The following is a 17,370-nucleotide window of genomic DNA, read 5'->3' as shown; positions in this document are numbered from 1 at the left end:
CTTGTTTTTTTCTTTGTTTGTGCCTTGTAGTTCTGTTCACTTTGCTTGCATCCTCTCACATGCATGCAAGTTTATTTGTATAGCACTTTTCACTAAATTGTTTCATAGCAGCTTTATAGAAAATGCCTGCTTCAGTGTTACAGTTAGTAGCATTTTGTTAACAGCCAGAGATGAGTTTGTCAAAGTAATCTCCACATGACAATAATAGCTATAATATAATAGGTAGGTTAGGTAACTAATGGTTAGTTAACATCATCAGATATTCAGACACAATGAACATGTTAGGCAGAGCTTGCACTTGTGATAATTATGATATAAATATAAAAAAAGTTGTATACTGTACTGTAGAATATATTATTTTGCCTGTAAAATATATTATTTTTGTATGTATGTCTCAAATAGCACTGTTTCCAAAGGTCTTATGTAGAATACAAAAACATCGACAATTCAAAATACAGGTAAAAAAATCTGTGAAAATCAATATTTAAAATTCCCTCATATTAACATAGTACATTAGGGCCTATTGTTAGGCCACTGAGACTTTTTCTGAGTGTACACAAGCCCAGTGCCAAACCACGGGCCTGTGAAACATCCCACCAGCCTCAATGAAACAGCCAGAGGGAGTCCCATTGTACTGACAAGCAGCGTTATGAACTGCGTATCCCCTGCCAACTCTGCTAGGTCTTTCGTATTGACTATTTGGAGGGGGGCAAATCGTATTTACCAACATCGCATAAATCTGACCCTTCCTCATGGCTCACTGGCATCCTATTGACGGTTGATGTGGCAGTATGCAGAGTGAGAAGTATGTGCATGGGTGTGTTATCAACAGATGACACACCATCTGGAGGCTAAAGGTAGTGGCGAGATCAAGCGCATTTGCTGCCGCAGACTCTCTATGATGCTCATTAATCATTTCAGATGTAATGAATAAAAATTCCAGGAAGAAATATTAATATGACAGAACTGTCCTAACAGAGTCTTAAGGTGTGAGTGAGTTCATGTGTGTAAAAGAGCTCATGAGATGACATTGAAAAACTGTGTAGACAGTCGCAGGAACCACAGTGGCCCCTCTCTCTCTTTCTCTCTCTCTCTCTCTCTCTCTCTCTCTCTCATCGCCCACACGTGTGCAGTGGGGGGTGAAAGTGTGTGGGAGAGAGTCCGGTTCCAAACAGGGCGGTAAATCGTCAGGTCCAATAACATCAGCTCTATAGCACTACAACAAAACCACAGAACGAGAGAGGAAAAGAGCGAGCGAGGGGGTGGCGTCGTCAGACTAATGTGTATTGACATTATGGGGGATAGGAAATTAAATGGGAAATAAGTCTGTATTATTTATTTTTTAAAAGGATAATTGAATCTTAATTCATTAGCATTCCATATGCCAAAAGCTAGATTTGACTATTTTATTGCATTTGGCAAATGTACACTCGTAAAAATAAAGCTTCCGAAAGGTGATTTCGCAATGATGTTCCACAAAGAGTCTTTTAGTATGCAGTTCTTACACTCAGAAAAAGGGTACAAAAGCTGTCACTGTGGTGGTGCCTTTTAAAAAAATACAACTTTGGACTTAAAGAGAATGCATGGCTTAATATACTGTGAATTACAGATTTATGCAAAAGTTTGGGAACCCCTTGCAGAATCTATGAAAATTTGAGTAATTTAACAAAATAAGAGAGGTCATACAAAATGCATGTTATTTTTTTTACTTAGTACTGTCCTGAGTAAGATATTTTTCATAAAAGATGTTTACATATAGTCCACAAGACCAAAAAATACCTGAAATTACTAAAATAACCCCCTTCAAAAGTTTGGGAACCCTTGGTTCTTAATACTGTTTTTGTTGTTGTTATGGTTGTTCATGAGTCACTTGTTTGTTCTGTACAGTTAAACTGAGCACTGTTCTTCAGAAAAATACTTCAGATCTTGCAGATTCTTCAGTTTTCCAGCATCTTTTGCATATTTAAACCCTTTCCAGCAGTGACTGTATGATTTTGAGATCCATCTTTTTACAGGTGAACTGAGGGACTCAAAAACAACCATTAAAAAGGTTCAAACATTCACTGATGCTCCTGAAGGAAACACAATGCATTAAGAGCCGGGTGTGAGATCAAGGTAAATTGTACTTAATTTGTCCGCCAGGAAACATGCAAGTATCTTCTGTTGCTTCCGAAGGGCAGTACTACATGGAAGAAAAGGATACTTCAACAAAATAAAAAAAATTTGGACTTCTTCATCCTGTTCAAAAGTTTTCACCCAGCATTTTTAGAGTGTATGTTCTCAAGTATGGTAGCTGGTTTGAGCTGGTTTAAGATGATCCTTAGTTGGTCATGAGCTGGTTTAAGCTGGTCCTGAGCCAAGAGCTAGTTGCTCAACACCTGCTAAGGACCCGTTTATAACCAGCTCATGACCAAATAAGAACCAGCTTATACCAGCTACCATGCTACACAACATACCTAACCAGCATATGCTGTATTTCTTTCAACAGGGGGTCAGGAAGGATAAGGACATAGCAGTTAGCAGCTTCTTGAAAACTTGGGTTCATTGAATGGGATGACCTGTCAGATGCCTACTTGTGCAATCTGAAATGAGGAAAACAAGATTTGTGCAAGTAAAAGAGGCATGAGGTAACATCCAAGATTTCTAGGCTATAAAGTTCAACAAAGGCTATGAACATCTGGGAAGCATTTCACCTTTGTAATTTCCTGTTTTTAATCACTTTATCAGCACATTGTAGTCTAGAATAGATTCCTTAAATCCACTTTAGCCATATATTTGGACTTTTGATGACGTAAACATTTGTTTTACTTCAACACAACTTGGAATAAGCAACTCGGAAAGTAAAATACTGATTCGATGACCACATTGCGCGGCTTTTGGTTGTAATTTTCAGTCGAAAGGCAACAAGAGAAGTGATGTAAGTCGTCACTGCTTTCCTAGCGATAAGAAGAGTAGAAAAGAATGGGAAGATGCCTGTGGATGAATAAAACTTCCTAGAGACCCACGTCTTTGTTCTCTCCACTTTAGCCCTGATGCCTTTCAGGGTTTTAGTAGACTACAGCAACTGAAAGCGCTTATAATCATCAGAGGCAAGAAATGCTAGATGCCATCCTGGCAGGATGTAAACATGCCGACGCTTGTCATGACACTGCAGCTACGAAGGAGTTTCTCAGTGCAGATTTCCCTTGATAACCGGGGCATTTAGAGTCCTTGTGAGGAGAATCAATGGTACGGCATTTGGTTTAAGCCTATATAAGCTTATATCCATCGCCACCTAAGCTCTTTCAGTAGCTGTGGTCATTGTATCAGTATTTTATTTTCCGAGTTGTTTTGTGGTAAAATAGCAACAGGTAGTGCCAGTAGCTCACCGAGTACGACCATTTCATGTCATTGAAATAATAGTGCTTGCCATAGTCCAAAATGTGACCCTGGACCACAAAACCAGTCTTAAGTAGCACGGGTATATTTGTAGCAATAGCCAAAAATGCATGGGTCAATTTTTCTTTTATGCCAAAAATCATTAGGATGTTAAGTAAAGCTCATGTTGCATGAAAATATTTTGTACATTTCCTAATGTAAATATATCAAAACTTAGTTTCTGATTAGTAATATGCATTGCTAAGAATATAATTTGGACAAATTTAAAGACTATTTTCTCAGTATTTTGATTTTTTTCCACCCTCAGATTCCAGATATTCAAAAAGTTGTATCTCAGCCAAATATTGCCCTATTCTAACAAATCATACATCAATGGAAAGCTTATTTATTCAGATTTCAGATTATATAAATCTCACTTTAAAAAAAAAAAAAAACCTTATGACTAGTTTTGTGAACTTGGTTTGCAATATGTATAAAACAATATGGATTTTTTAACAAATGTAAATCTTTAATGGGTTTTCTACTAAATATTTCTGTAAGAGACATCATTTACATTACATTAAGCCATACCAGTCTTAATACCTGGGTTTGCTTTTAAAGGTACATATTAGTACCTAAAGTGTACATGCAAGTACCTATGAGTAGTACCATATAGAAGTACCAAAATGTAGCATTTAGGTATGAAAATGTACACTTTAGGTACACGTGTCTTTAAGATACTACAGTGCAGCCTTTAGGGATAAATAAGGTACAAATGTGTACCTTTTGAAAGGGTACCGTCCCATTGACAGCTTTTGAATCTTTTTTTTCAGAGAGTGTATAAAATTCTTCTCAAAATATCACATAAGAGTCTTCTTGTAACTGTATATGTTAATTAAAATTTTTAAAGTCGCAATAAGAACTGAAAAAGCAACAGATCTTTTTTTTTTTACGTTTTGTGGCGTACATGAGTGTAATGAATTATTGAAAAAGAAAAAAATGTAGGGCAGGGACTTAGTTGTATCCTTCAGATGTTGATTGAATTTTGAAATGTGCACTGCGCTCAAAAATAGAGGAAGATGATTGCAAGCTTGCAGGGGTGGGGTTTAAGTGGTTGAAATGATTGAAAATGATTGAGAAGTCCTGCATACAGTACGTCACCAAAGACAAGTCTGTCATTTTCACCAGAAGGTCCAGTTATGACTTTCAGTAAAAAAAATGTAAGCATAAAAATTGCTTAAAGAAAGCTAACCACAGATGAATTGTTCACAATAAGATATTTAACAAGCATTTAGGAACAGAAAGGCTTATTTAATGCCAACTTAAAGTTTGTAGTATATTGCAGATTCACTGAGTGGGTCTGAAAAGCTCTCTGAATTGGCACATTTGTGCATGAGCTTGAGAAGCGAGAGCAAGCGTCTATATAAATTTGCCACTGCCTGCATTATTTATCTTTTTCACTGAATTACACTTCACTTTTCATTCATCTCCTCTACTCCCCCTCCTCTCTCTCCCCATCTTTCTCTCTGTGCTTCCGTCACACCCCACAGACCTTCTCCCCTTTCATCATTCTCCTTTTCCTCCCAGAACGCGTTCAATTTCAGGCCCCTCCGTATTTTTTCTCTATTTACATTCACAATACATCAGTTTTTCAATCAATGCTAAAAACGTGCACCTCAGACTCAAATAAAGCCAGCTAATCTTAACAGGGATAAAGTGCAGAAGAAAAGTCAATAGAGTTCCTCTTTACGTAGAACAGCTAATGCAAAAATGGCTTTAAATGTTGAAATCACTTCCACAATTTGTACTGTATAGTTTGTAACTAAAGTAATTTCCAAGGCTTAGAAATTAAAAAATGCAAGCAAAGACAGAGTGTTTCATTAAGAGTTTGTGGAGATTAAAAAAACAGCAGGTATGAGAGAAACGACAGCTGCTGAAACATAAAAAGAAACTTCTGTCCCCGTTTTTATTTTATTTATTTATTTATTTTTTAAATCCAATGTATATTAAACAATGTTAAATCACTTCACCTTAATCATATTAAAGCGGGATACAAATATTAACTTTCCAAAGTGATCATGTGTTGTGTTCACTTTGTTGCAATGGATATGCTTACATCTTCGAACGGGCATTATTTAAATCTTGTTTATGCATTAAGATACACAGCATTTCATTGTTTTATACTGCAAAGCTGCTGCTCTTCTGTAGAGCAATAGGATATGTATCAATATCAATGACACTAAAAAGGGCACTCGTCCTGGAGGCTCAAGAGGAGGGGAAAATTAATCATTCAGCATGTTCTTTTCTTCCTTGATAGCTGCCTTTGTCTGGTTTGGTCTCTATCTGCTTCTAGCTGTCAAATCGTCTGTGGTAAAAGAATATTCAAATGGTGCACTGGGACCCCGAATGTGTCAAAAGTGATTCTGTAAGCCATGTTTTTGATCTTCCAACATTAATGTCATGTAGGCCATTCATCAAAAGTGTGGACGCTTATAAATCACGTCAGGCTGTGATTTTTCACTCTAAATTGAATCTGCAGGGAGGTAGTAAATGGCATGCTATTTCAAAGACAAGTAGCCATAGAGGAAATCTAAACAGCTTCATAAGTGTCCGGATGTGCAGAGCACTGAAGTGCATTGCAAATATTAGCTTGTCAAAATTATTTCCTCTAGTTACCAATTTTTTTTTGCCTTTTTACAAGTTATAAATAATATGTTCCCATTATATCATTATTTATGAAAAAAAAATCTATTTAGTGGGAAATTTTCATTAGGAATCCAAATGAAAAACTGATCAAGTAAATTTCTCTCTATGCATGTATTTTCATGACAAAAACACAGCATAAAAAAGTCTATACTCTGCTGTAAAATCGACAGAAGACAGATCTCACTGCCCCCCATACATAGTGGCATGTTGCCCAGCTCTAAAGCAGTTACATAAGCCTAGCCAAGTACTGAATCATTCATTTATATATGATCACTGATTGAAACTTGGAGGGAAAAAAAGTTTCTTTGGCAGAATGATAATTTAAAAGAAAAAAAAACATACACAGAGCTTGTAAGGCTGCAGTCATAACAAAAGGCTTAATAAAATTTAAAAAGCTGAATGTGTGCTTCGTAAGAGCTGCATTATATACATTGTATTATATCCAGATTGTGTAGTGTATTGGCAGCGTTAGTCTGACTCATATCTATGTATGACTACATTCCATCGCTGGCAATTTCAGAGGACGATCCATATGCGCAATGGAAAATTATTATGGCATTTTAAAGGTCATTTAGTGTGGGCACCCACAGCTGTTTGTTCACTCTAACAGTCTTAAAAGAATATACAATTGCATATATATGATTCCCACCACAGATGTGTACGGTTCCATAAATATGGATCTGCACGTCACTTCACTGGCACTTCATTTTCCAACACTGCTACATTATTTATTCTCATGGCTGTGTACAAATGTGCAAATATCTATTAAGCACACATTTAAACCATTACATTAGCTTTGTTGATGACATGACCTGTACTACCTCAGCAAAAGCTATTAGATTATTATGAGAAGATCATCATCATCATCATCATCATCATCATATAACTTCGGCCTAATGATAACATCAACGGAAATGTTATGACTAACTATAACATGATTTTCGATGCTTGCCTCAATTTACTTTATTAAAATGAGCTAATGCAATGCAATTTGAACATCTTGTCACAACTTTATTTCATTACATGCAATCAACCTGAATAAAAATTTACGTAACCCATTTGTGTTGGGTAGGGTGACCATAAGTCCTCTTTTTCCCCAGACATTTGCCTAAAATGTCCAGTAGTTGGCTTTGTTGTCCAATTGACATGCGTTCTACAGTTCTTACACGTTATATGTACACATACTTGCATTGCTTTGACCATTGTCGGTAGAGCCCCCCCTTTTCTCATGCCATGATTGGTTGATAATGTACAATGCCTGCACACTATTCGTCAAACTACTTTTCGTCCATCACCTACAGCATGCATGAAAACAGGAAAAGTCAAATTTAAAAAATAAATTTGATAAATAAAAAAATAAGCATGCTTTGCTTGGGACTACATGGGAATTGCACACACACACACAAAAAAAAAACTTTGGGGGGCCCGCATGTGTCTGCCTTCCAGTCTCATCCACCTCCAGCTGTTTTTAACTGTACAAAACAGCTTATTTTGCTGCTTGATATTGCAAACTGGTGTGTCTTACCACATTATTTTAATGTATTATCTTAATTATGAACACAGTGGTTTGTAGTGCGAACAGTTTTACGTTTACTGCACTTTGTTATTCTTCTCATTATCTCCCTATGGCGTTTATGACCTGGAAGTCGAACCCCTGCTAAAAACAGTCATCCAGCCTGGTCCTAACTGGTCATAGCTAGTTATCAGGCTGGTTTTAGAGGGGTTTTGGCCACTTCCTTAGCTGGTCCACTTCCAGCTTAAACCAGTTAAGACCAGCCAACCAGCTTAGGCTGGCTGTAGCTTGTTTGTCATTACCAGACATTACCAACAGCTTACTTCTGCACTGAAACATAATGTGGATAAAAAGCAAGAGATATTGCCTTCTACTAGGCCAACTGAGGGATATTGTGTTAATTAATGTGCCTGGGTTTTGTATTCACTGTTCATTTAATTAGAACAACCCTGAATCTTAATGTTAAAACATTTACACAAAGGTTAAGAGTTGCAGGCCTTATTAAAATGGGAAGGTGGTGCTCGCGCGTTGTCAAACTGACAGGGGAACTCTGTTTGGATAGTACTTTGTGTTAGCAAGTCTCGCTTCGCTTTGTTTGAACGTAAGCGTGGGCAGGAAGCCTCTGTCACATATCCAATCTAAGGGCATCCCTCCCACGGTTAGCTGTCTGAATCGATTATAAATGGATTAATTTTTTAAAAAAGCGCCCTTGGAAGGCTTCGGGTGCTGAAATTATGCTTGCTGTAGCGAGAGAGATTCATCTGGGGGAACACCAAGACATCATTAACTCCCAGTCAGAGCCAGGAGAACAAACGATCAGCTTGCACCGCCGCCGCCTTTGCAAAGAACGCCAACGCGGCGTTTCCCATCCTGCGACTTACGCAGCACAGGGCGGAAATGATGGAGGTGGAAGAATTTCTCTTTCGGCTTCAGGAGATCATCGTGGGATAGGTCATTTGTCAAGAGAGTGCTGTTCATTCTCTGAGGCAGAACGTACTTCTTCAGTCGCCCGCTCCTGTGAGACAATCGACGTCCCCTGGGTGAAGTTAACGTAAACAGACAGTTGGTTGCAGAAACACTATCTTTTTCGACAGCCATGTAAAGCCACTGTCAACTCGTTCTTACCATGAGCTAATCCAATTCGTTCATGTTTAATACTACAGACATTCTGAAAGAATCCACATGGCAGGATTCTCCTAACTTTTATTATGGAAATACTCATTAACGTTGTACGCGTAAACAAAACTAAACAAAACATGGCAAGTCACACATTAAAACGCCTTAAAACTGATATTCTGCATTGTGTCCTGAATTAATGAGCAGAACAATGGAGGTAGAAATGGCATTAAAACTTTAGATCGATATATAAACGTTTTTTTAATTACACAAGTGAAAGGAAGGTTTAAGGACGTCTAAAATAATTTTACTAATGGCCCTTAAGCTGTCGTACTATTAGAGTGAGCCAAAAGAACTTTTGGTAATGAAGAATGGTAATGAAGAAAAATGAAGGCAAGAAATGAAAAGCCAGTGCCAGGATCATCCCGCATTTTTGTGAATAAGATTGCTCCCTCCTTTCATGGTCTGAAGAAAACAGGCGGGGGAAGTACAATTAAAAGAACGCTTGGACAGATTGCAGGAAAAAAGCGCATCGTACAGTTTTGGAACTAATGGCTTTGTACATTCCTTCAGGTACGTGAATAAGTGTAGCCTATATACTAATTACCTGTTAAGCTAATTACCTGTCAGATGCGGCTTTGTCAACGGTACTTTGTGCATTCCTTTTCTTGGAAACCACACTAAATAAATAAGTGTCGCCCAGGGGCAACAAAGTTGCACGTACAGAACTAGCACGTTGGTTAGCCCTGTAATACAATTTCACTAGAGATACTGCAGCATGACACTTAATACGTGCAAAATGAACAATTTTCCTTTCAAAAGAAAAAAGATGTGTTCCACCTGGAAACATGATAAAAGGAAGCTTGAAAATGAAAAATGGAAAAATTATTGCAACACCTCATTCTTTATTATTATACATTCTAATTTTAGTATAGATACTATGGACATATAAGTTGTTTAAAGGAAATAAAAGTGCTTTCATCATTCACTCATGACCTTTTTTTGCACTGAAGTATGTTGTGGATGTGAGTGACTTAGTACGGAAAAAAGATGGAAGTGAACGGTGACTGAGACTGTTCCTAACATCTTCTAAAAAACATAAGGGTGAATAATAATGACAGAATGATCTTTTTGGGTGAACTAGGGTTTTAAAAATGAAGTTCTAAGTTCGTTCAAACTGAAAACTACTGCTGACAAAAGCAAATGTTTTCTCTCACTTGTCCGACTGCTCGTACATTGCGTTTACCGAATAGAGTCTCTTTAACTATCTCAACACACTACACTCCTAACACACTACAAGGTGTCAGTGTTCATGCAAACCATGACTGCAAACACTCCTGCACTCATGATAAATTAAATTATTGCTGAAATTGCTTTTTTATTCAAAGGCTAAAATGAAGATCACCATTAAAGAAAATAAATGTGCATTAAATATAGAACGACATAACAACAACGACATTACATTAGATGTGCCATATTAACGTTGTCTGCAATGATGCATTCTAAACAGCAGGCTATTATTAACTGAAATTGTGTTAACTTCTCGAGATTATTTTAAGATACCATAACCTGTCATCTCAGGTTGGATTTTGACGTTGCATCACGTTGTAATTTTAGAGAGCTCACAATGGATAACAACAAAGTACACAAAAACACGGTACTTTAAATGTTTATTGTCTATTAGGCCTCGTAAATAAACGTTTGCAACAGCTTTCAGTAATTATACATCTCAAAACATCCTGTCATAATGTCACGACCTGGGTGCGGAAGAGGCACATTAGCTACTCAATAAATCTAAATTAGACAAAACATGTATAATACGCATTTGGGGTCGCTTTTTCACCATGCACTGACGATTCAAGCGCCAGCTGTTTCCTCTGTGAATTTCATGGTGTAATTGCATTTATACGTTTTGCTAGTGAGGCAATGCACATCGTGATGAGGATCGTTGCTTCCTTTGTGTTGCGCTGTCAGTATGCAGCTGCATCTGGAAGGGACCGGTCTCGCGCTCGCCGTGTTGTCTATCCCTCTCTACCCGGCGAAAAAAAGTACTATTTCATTCATCCCGTTTCCTTCCATTCATCTGGGCACTGCAGCGTAGCGAAGACTCGGGGTTCGATCAGCACGAAAATTCTTATCAATGGAGAGGGTGACGTCAATGAGCTAGAGTGACGTGCGGTCACGTGGGCGCAGTGGGGCCGAAATAAAAACACGGAGAGCTGACCGTGGTACTGAAAATATCCCCATAGCGCCGTGCAAGAAAAGCCAACCATACGGCTTATACAAACGAAATCACTGTACAAACAAAACAGCAACATTCAAACAAAGAATTTGTTGTTGAAGCGGATTCTTACACGTAAGTCACGAGAATAACTTTAATACAAAAGTTTGAAGAGGACACAATTGGTGCGTCGGACCGCGCTGCAACTGACAGGATTCCCGGTAAGTCCCGGCTTTCTTTTTATAGTAACAGGCAACAGTAATGGCAGACGTCGTGGGAAAATAAGTAGTTATTTTATTCTAGACAGAAGAAACAAATTAAGAACGTAAATATTTTGCTACAGTAATTGACAAGTTAAAAAAAAACACTAAGTGGCTAAATAATAATAAGAATAAAAACTGAAAAATTAGTGATGTGTAGTAAAATGCTTTCTAAAACATTTTGAAAAAAGGGGAGCTGAGGAAAAATGTAATGTAGAAAGTATAGCATTTAATAAAATCTATATTATACAATTATTGGTTTAGAAGCTAATGCAACTTACTAAAACCACTTTAAGGACACCAAATATTGCAATGACGACTTTTGCACTTAATGATGAAGGTGACGGGGAGGATCAATGGCACAGCGTTCATAATGATTTTTACCACGCCCTTGCTCATGCTTTCATCATCTTTCTCATCACCATAGCATCAGATACCCAAAATAACAACGTCGAATCCAATCACATAAGCACACGAGAGACACTGAGAAAAAAAAAAAAACATGTTGTTGTGCTTTGGCTTGCCTTGACTTTTGCCTTTTGAAGTCTAATTTGACTTTAATTGTACATACTTATAAGCACCTGCTCATATGGAGCAGACAAATGTTGACATGAAATTTTAACAACAGAGCATTCATGTGTTTTCCATGTTTCAAATGTTGTTGCTTGGGTTCAATCTGTGATAGCAGTATGGCTCCGTTCTAATAGATCTAATAGATCTGTTTTAAAGCAGAAGATTATAGGCCTACTTGAGGACAAGGCTTCTTAGAGCCGGATTACTTACGTGCTTTGTTGATGAGAACTCCCCAGTGTGCTCTGTCATTGGCGGCAGTGAAAGAGGGCGTTAGAGTTGTGGTTACATTGTGGAGACATGGTTCTAAGAAGACCAATAAAAGTGGATGATTCCAAATTGTAGAATAGATAGACTGCTGTTTTTTTTTTTGTTTGTTTTTTGTTTTTTTAATAAAAATGAGTTAAAGTTTTTGCAGCATTTTACATATGGCAAACTTTAGACGTGCAAATTCATGCATTCTAAGCCAGTTGGCACATATTTGACGATTGCTGCAGTGTTTTATCGTGCAACGAGGGGGAATCCAGCACATATCCAGATTTAACAATAAACAACTGTGTCGTGATGACCAACATTGAGCTCTAGGATTGTTTCATTTCAGTGCCATTGCAAAGTGAAAGTGAGATAAGAATGCTCTTTTATTCACGTTCTTTGTTTTTGCGCTTCCAAAGCGTTAAAATCTAAATTCCATGGAGATTTTCATTATTTTATTTTTTTTTTAATCTCAAACTTGCTTTGCATGATCATACTGTGATCCACTGATCGTCTTTGTATTGCTTACTCATTAACCTCCCACGCATCGGAAGGGCTCCCCGCTAAGGCGCTTTTCCTCCTATACCTTATTAGCACCGCGCCGCGTGTTCGAGCAATCACATGCACAAAAGCGCTTCAGAGCCCTCACGAACCGCACCAGCTCAAGCCGCAGAGCCAATTAGAACGCCTTTGCAAAATCAGCTAAGCAGTAGGCAATAAAACATAAATTATAGCATAACAAAATATACCTCCCTCCAATGATTAAACCATTTTTATACAAAATATAAATATGGTTTGTTAGAATGATCTCTCCAGAACAGAAAAATCCTCACTGGGGGGTGGGGTGGGGTAGTATTTTTTGTGTACATTAACATTAGTTCTTCCATTTCACAAATGAACAAATGGGGCATGAAATGCTCTCAGGTATCAAAGGCAAGACACTGCACAAATTTATAGTTAATATACAGTGTGTGTTGCACTCAGGCAGTCTGCAAAGAAGTGAATCACAAAACGAGTCCACCATCTTACCTGAGAAAAATCTTCATCTTGAGCTGTGCATGGATGTGTGATGTTTGTACCTAAATTAATTTATTCTAGTACAACTAATCACAGAAGTACATCAAAACAGTATATAAATATTTGATCTTTGACCATTTTTTAAATTCTGTCTTTCAGGTTCAACACATATGTGCGGTCATGATCTGGTGCCAACAAGCTTCAAATGTCCCCTTCATTTTCCTGTTCATGTTATTTAGTCTCACAGTCAAGCCTGCAACCTTCAGTCCAGTGACAACAGATAGAAACACAGTAAGTGAAAACTATGCAGCATCCTCCTCTGCTCAGCAACAGGCTCAATATACTCAACCAGCCGAGGAGCAGGGCACGCCACATGAGGAAAATGAAGAAGATGATGAGCTTTTCAAAGACGTGGATCCTAGAACCCTAGCAGCGGTCCTTCTCGAGGCCCTCAACCAGCCCCAGAAGGAAAAGATGAGTGAACGAGAAGACGGGGGAATGGAAGTGGAAAAGGAGAAGGACCTCCAGGGCGCAGACAGAGACAGAGATGGCCACAAAGAGCTGGAGCTGGTCATGGCAGCTGCTGCAGCGCAAGGAAAAGATGAGGAAGAACGAGAGGAGGAAGAGGAGAAAAAAAGGGCTGAGGAGGAGGAACGGCTAACAGAGAAGGTGACGAGCCGCACCACCAGTCAGACGGTGCCATTGAAAGAGCAGGTGGCCACACAGGAGAGGCCCACAAAAGAGGAGGTGATCAAAGAGGAGGAGAAGCAGGAGCCAGAGGAGGAAGAGCAGCTGAGTCCAGAGGAAGTGAAGAGTCTGGAATCCATGTTAGAGGAGTTCCAGAGCTACAGCACAGCCACGAAAAGAGAGCGTGACACGAACACAGGTCTGAGGGAGGGTCGTGGGGAGTATTTTGATTACCTGGACCGCAATGGCCTCATGAACAACGAGATCAAGCCTAAAGCTTTAGGCAATGACCTAGCGCTGTCCAAGAAGAAGATAAAGTGGCAGCTCGAACAAGAGAAGAACAAAATCCAGCCCTTACAAAGAGGAGGCAACTTCATGGATGACTTTACCAACAACCTCGCTGACCCAGAGGAAGAAGTCGAGGAAGATCAAGAGGACGATGAACAGCTGAGTCCCGAAGAAGAGGAAACCCGAGCCAAAGCGGAGCAAGAGGAAGTACGCAGACAGGCGGCAGAGGCACAAAGAGCCAAAGCGGAGGAAGAAAAGCTTGCAGATATTGCATCTGACATGCTCCTGAAATACATCGTGAAACAAGACAAGAAAAAGTACCAGGACAACAATGGCGCAGAAGATAAGCGCTCCGATGAGGAGCAGACTAGTGATGACGATGACGACATCGACCCACAGACCATCGATAAGCTGATCGAGATCTCCAGCAAGCTGCACCTTCCTGCAGACGATGTGGTGGACATCATTAACGACGTGGAGAAGAAGAAGAAAAAAGATGCTCCTGAAAATCTCCCATGGCAACGTCCTCTCGTGCCACCTCCAGCCCCCGTCGCACCTTCAACGCTGTTACGTAAACCTCCTCCCTCAAAGCCTCCTCAACCGAACACAAATCCATTAAAAGCCTGGTTCAAAGACAGGGCTTCGGTCAAGCCTAGCAAGCAAGACATTTGGACGAGGCAGCAGTGGCCCTTTCGTGCCTACCCCTCCTACAATTTCTATCAAAAACCCTACCGGGGATATTACCCCATCTACGTCCCATCTCCAAAACCAAAATCCCGCTACTATCCCAAGCCTTCTTTCTCCATCAATGACGTCTTGGGTAACTCACTGGACTATGACTTCGATTACTCCCCCAGACGGAAGTCCCGACCCTGGGCGCAGGCACGCCAAAGAGTCCAACCAGCCTTCCAGCGAAACCTCTACTTCCCTCACCCTCGGACTTTCAAAGCCGTACCCATGCCTAAACCCCGGTCGCCTCCGCGTCGTTGGCCGTCCTTTTATTACCCAGCCCGAGCTCCTGTAGTCACCCGGGAGGATGATTACTATAGTCCACTGAGGCAGCCGCCTCAGGACAGCGAAGAGGAGCTGGAGAACTTCATCGAGAGGGTCTTCATGAAACATCCCAGGATGTTTCAGTGAGCAGACTGGGTGGGAAAAACAAAAGAGAGCGATGAGGAGGAGGAGGAGGAGGAGAAGAAAGCGAAAGGGAACAATTTAAAGACTGTTCATGGCCAACTTATGTTCTGGTTTCTTTTGCTGAAATAAGTTCCGTCATACTCTTTTATTCGCTTCACATTCGAAGTTTACCTTTAGGACAGAACATATTCAGGATCTTCATGTCCATCACATCTTCCACCCTCCTCCCCCTGGAGAGACTGAACGACCAGCAAAGCTACTAGAGCGGTGAGAGGAAAGGGTTCTTAAATCTCTCAAATACCCAACGCTGAAGTTCTGCCTGCCCCTAGAAGGCCTTTATAAAGGAGCAGATAGCACCATGTTTTCATCCAGTACAAAGACATTCAAGATGAAATCTTGAAAGACTTGCCATTATATGGAAGCAACTCCATTATTAAGTCTTAAGTATCTTCTGTTTTGTTTTATATATTTTGAACATTTCAAATCCCAGTGGTCAATATCATTGATCATAACATAGCGGGATAGCAAAAAAAAAAAAAATTCTAATTGCACCTTTAAAGAACGCAAACACGTAGATTTATTCAAACAGAGAAACCATCACAGTGCCATAATGGTGGAAATATACATTTTGTTTATTCTATACACCAAATGTATTAAGTCTTGTACCTCAGAGTATTCTGCTTGAGCATTTACCATTTGTGCGTTCCCTTGTGAAACAAAGAGGACACACTCTAAGTCTTGTACATAGAATTAGTTTCTTATCGCTGTCTGCATTTTGAATTTTTCCTTCGATGTGTTTATACCATTGTTTTTTACGCAAAAAAGATAGAAAGTTGGTGCAAAGGACATTCATACATTCCAACGATTTCTAAGAAACAAATTTATTATTTCGTAGAAGCTGTTTTGAATACAACTTTTAATTGCCTTAAGACACTCTCTTCCCCTTTTCAGATGAGCAGCATTTTTGTCACAGACTGGCTGAAAGGTTTGTTCTCAAGCTCATAAAACTGAAAAGCAGTGATTAGCCTTTCAACATGTTTTACAAATAAAACAAATATATGAAGATAACTAAAAACATATTTAATGTTTGTGGTTTTAAATGTGTCAAATGTTAATGGTTTATTCAAGAGTACCCTCACCCCAATGATAGTTAGGCCTACATCTTACCAAAATCAATCACCGGGCCAATGAGAGCTCAATCAAAATAGCATAGACAATCTATTAAACAATTAATGTTCACTTGGGAAGGAAGCAATGTGGATCAATGTGAATCAATGTAAATCAGGAAAAAAAAAAAAAAAAATCAACTGGCTAAAACAGTCCCAAATAAAATGATTAAAAAAGTAAACGGGTGCTTCTCAATCTTAAAAAGAAAGAATACTCAAAAGTAAGGGGGAGGCATACACCGTTCTAATTTTCTTTAAATGATTTGAAAGTCTGTCAGATGAAAGCTAGGGGAAAAAATGGTTGAGAATAGCTGAAACAGTGAAGGAGTAAAGATTCTGCACGTTACTGTAAACTTGCATCTAAAATGTGTTGCTTCTTTGAAGACATTATGAGCATTGAAAAAAAGTATAAAAAAAAGATGAATGACTAGTGTATCCAAGTAAAAATGCCGTTAAGTCTTGTGCGAGGAAAAAATGTTTATGTCCTTTCTAGATGTATCTTGTACGTAACATAATAAACATGCGTTTGCTGGATGTAAATAACCGCATGTTGATGACTAGTTTTGCTACACAGAGAGAACTAAATAAACTTGACTATTTTTTATTAAGATTGTTTTTTAATTTCTTCTTGGAAAGAACATGCACACACCTCATACACACTAATGGTTCCTGGATATGGCACACTCAAATTAAACACTACCTTGTTTCATTACTAGATCATAATACCATAATAGCTTTATAACTGAAAGAAATATACTTTCACAACAACAACATTTGCACATAGCACCAATACAATACAGAGTTGGGAAGGAAGTCAAACATGAACATTCACAGTCCCAGAGTGCAAATCTTTCAAAGATGATCTCTCTAATGAGCTCATTTGATCAGCAATTAGCCCAACAAACTGTGAGCCCCAGAGCCAATCAATGCCACATAACGTCTGCCTAATTGCATGCCAGGTCGAATTTTCTCTTAGCTTTGATATGCCGTACGTGAGCAATTGCAGACATGTATGTGCACACACATTATTAAGAGACAAAAGGATGTTACAATAGGGCCGGAGGACAGATTTACTGTTGA

The 17,370-nt window shown here is 38.9% G+C and overlaps 1 protein-coding gene across 1 annotated transcript; it reads left to right on the top strand.

The window, feature by feature from the left end:
* The first annotated feature begins 10,917 nt into the window (after window positions 1-10,917).
* Window positions 10,918-16,898, top strand: vgf (VGF nerve growth factor inducible). Its single transcript, XM_051115902.1, has 2 exons — window positions 10,918-11,134; window positions 13,172-16,898. The coding sequence occupies exon 2, from the start codon at window positions 13,193-13,195 to the stop codon at window positions 15,125-15,127; it is 1,935 nt and encodes a 644-aa protein (XP_050971859.1). The 5' UTR covers window positions 10,918-11,134; window positions 13,172-13,192; the 3' UTR covers window positions 15,128-16,898.
* The last annotated feature ends 472 nt before the right edge of the window (window positions 16,899-17,370 follow it).

The sequence above is a fragment of the Labeo rohita genome, chromosome 7, assembly GCF_022985175.1.
Source record: "Labeo rohita strain BAU-BD-2019 chromosome 7, IGBB_LRoh.1.0, whole genome shotgun sequence".
Lineage (NCBI taxonomy): Eukaryota > Metazoa > Chordata > Actinopteri > Cypriniformes > Cyprinidae > Labeo > Labeo rohita.
Note: the sequence above shows the minus strand (reverse complement) of the source record. Positions and strands in the feature narration are given on the sequence as shown.

Bases quoted from the DNA above. Each gene is read 5' to 3' on its own strand.
- vgf (XM_051115902.1), top strand. From the start codon at position 13,193: ATGATCTGGTGCCAACAAGCTTCAAATGTCCCCTTCATTTTCCTGTTC.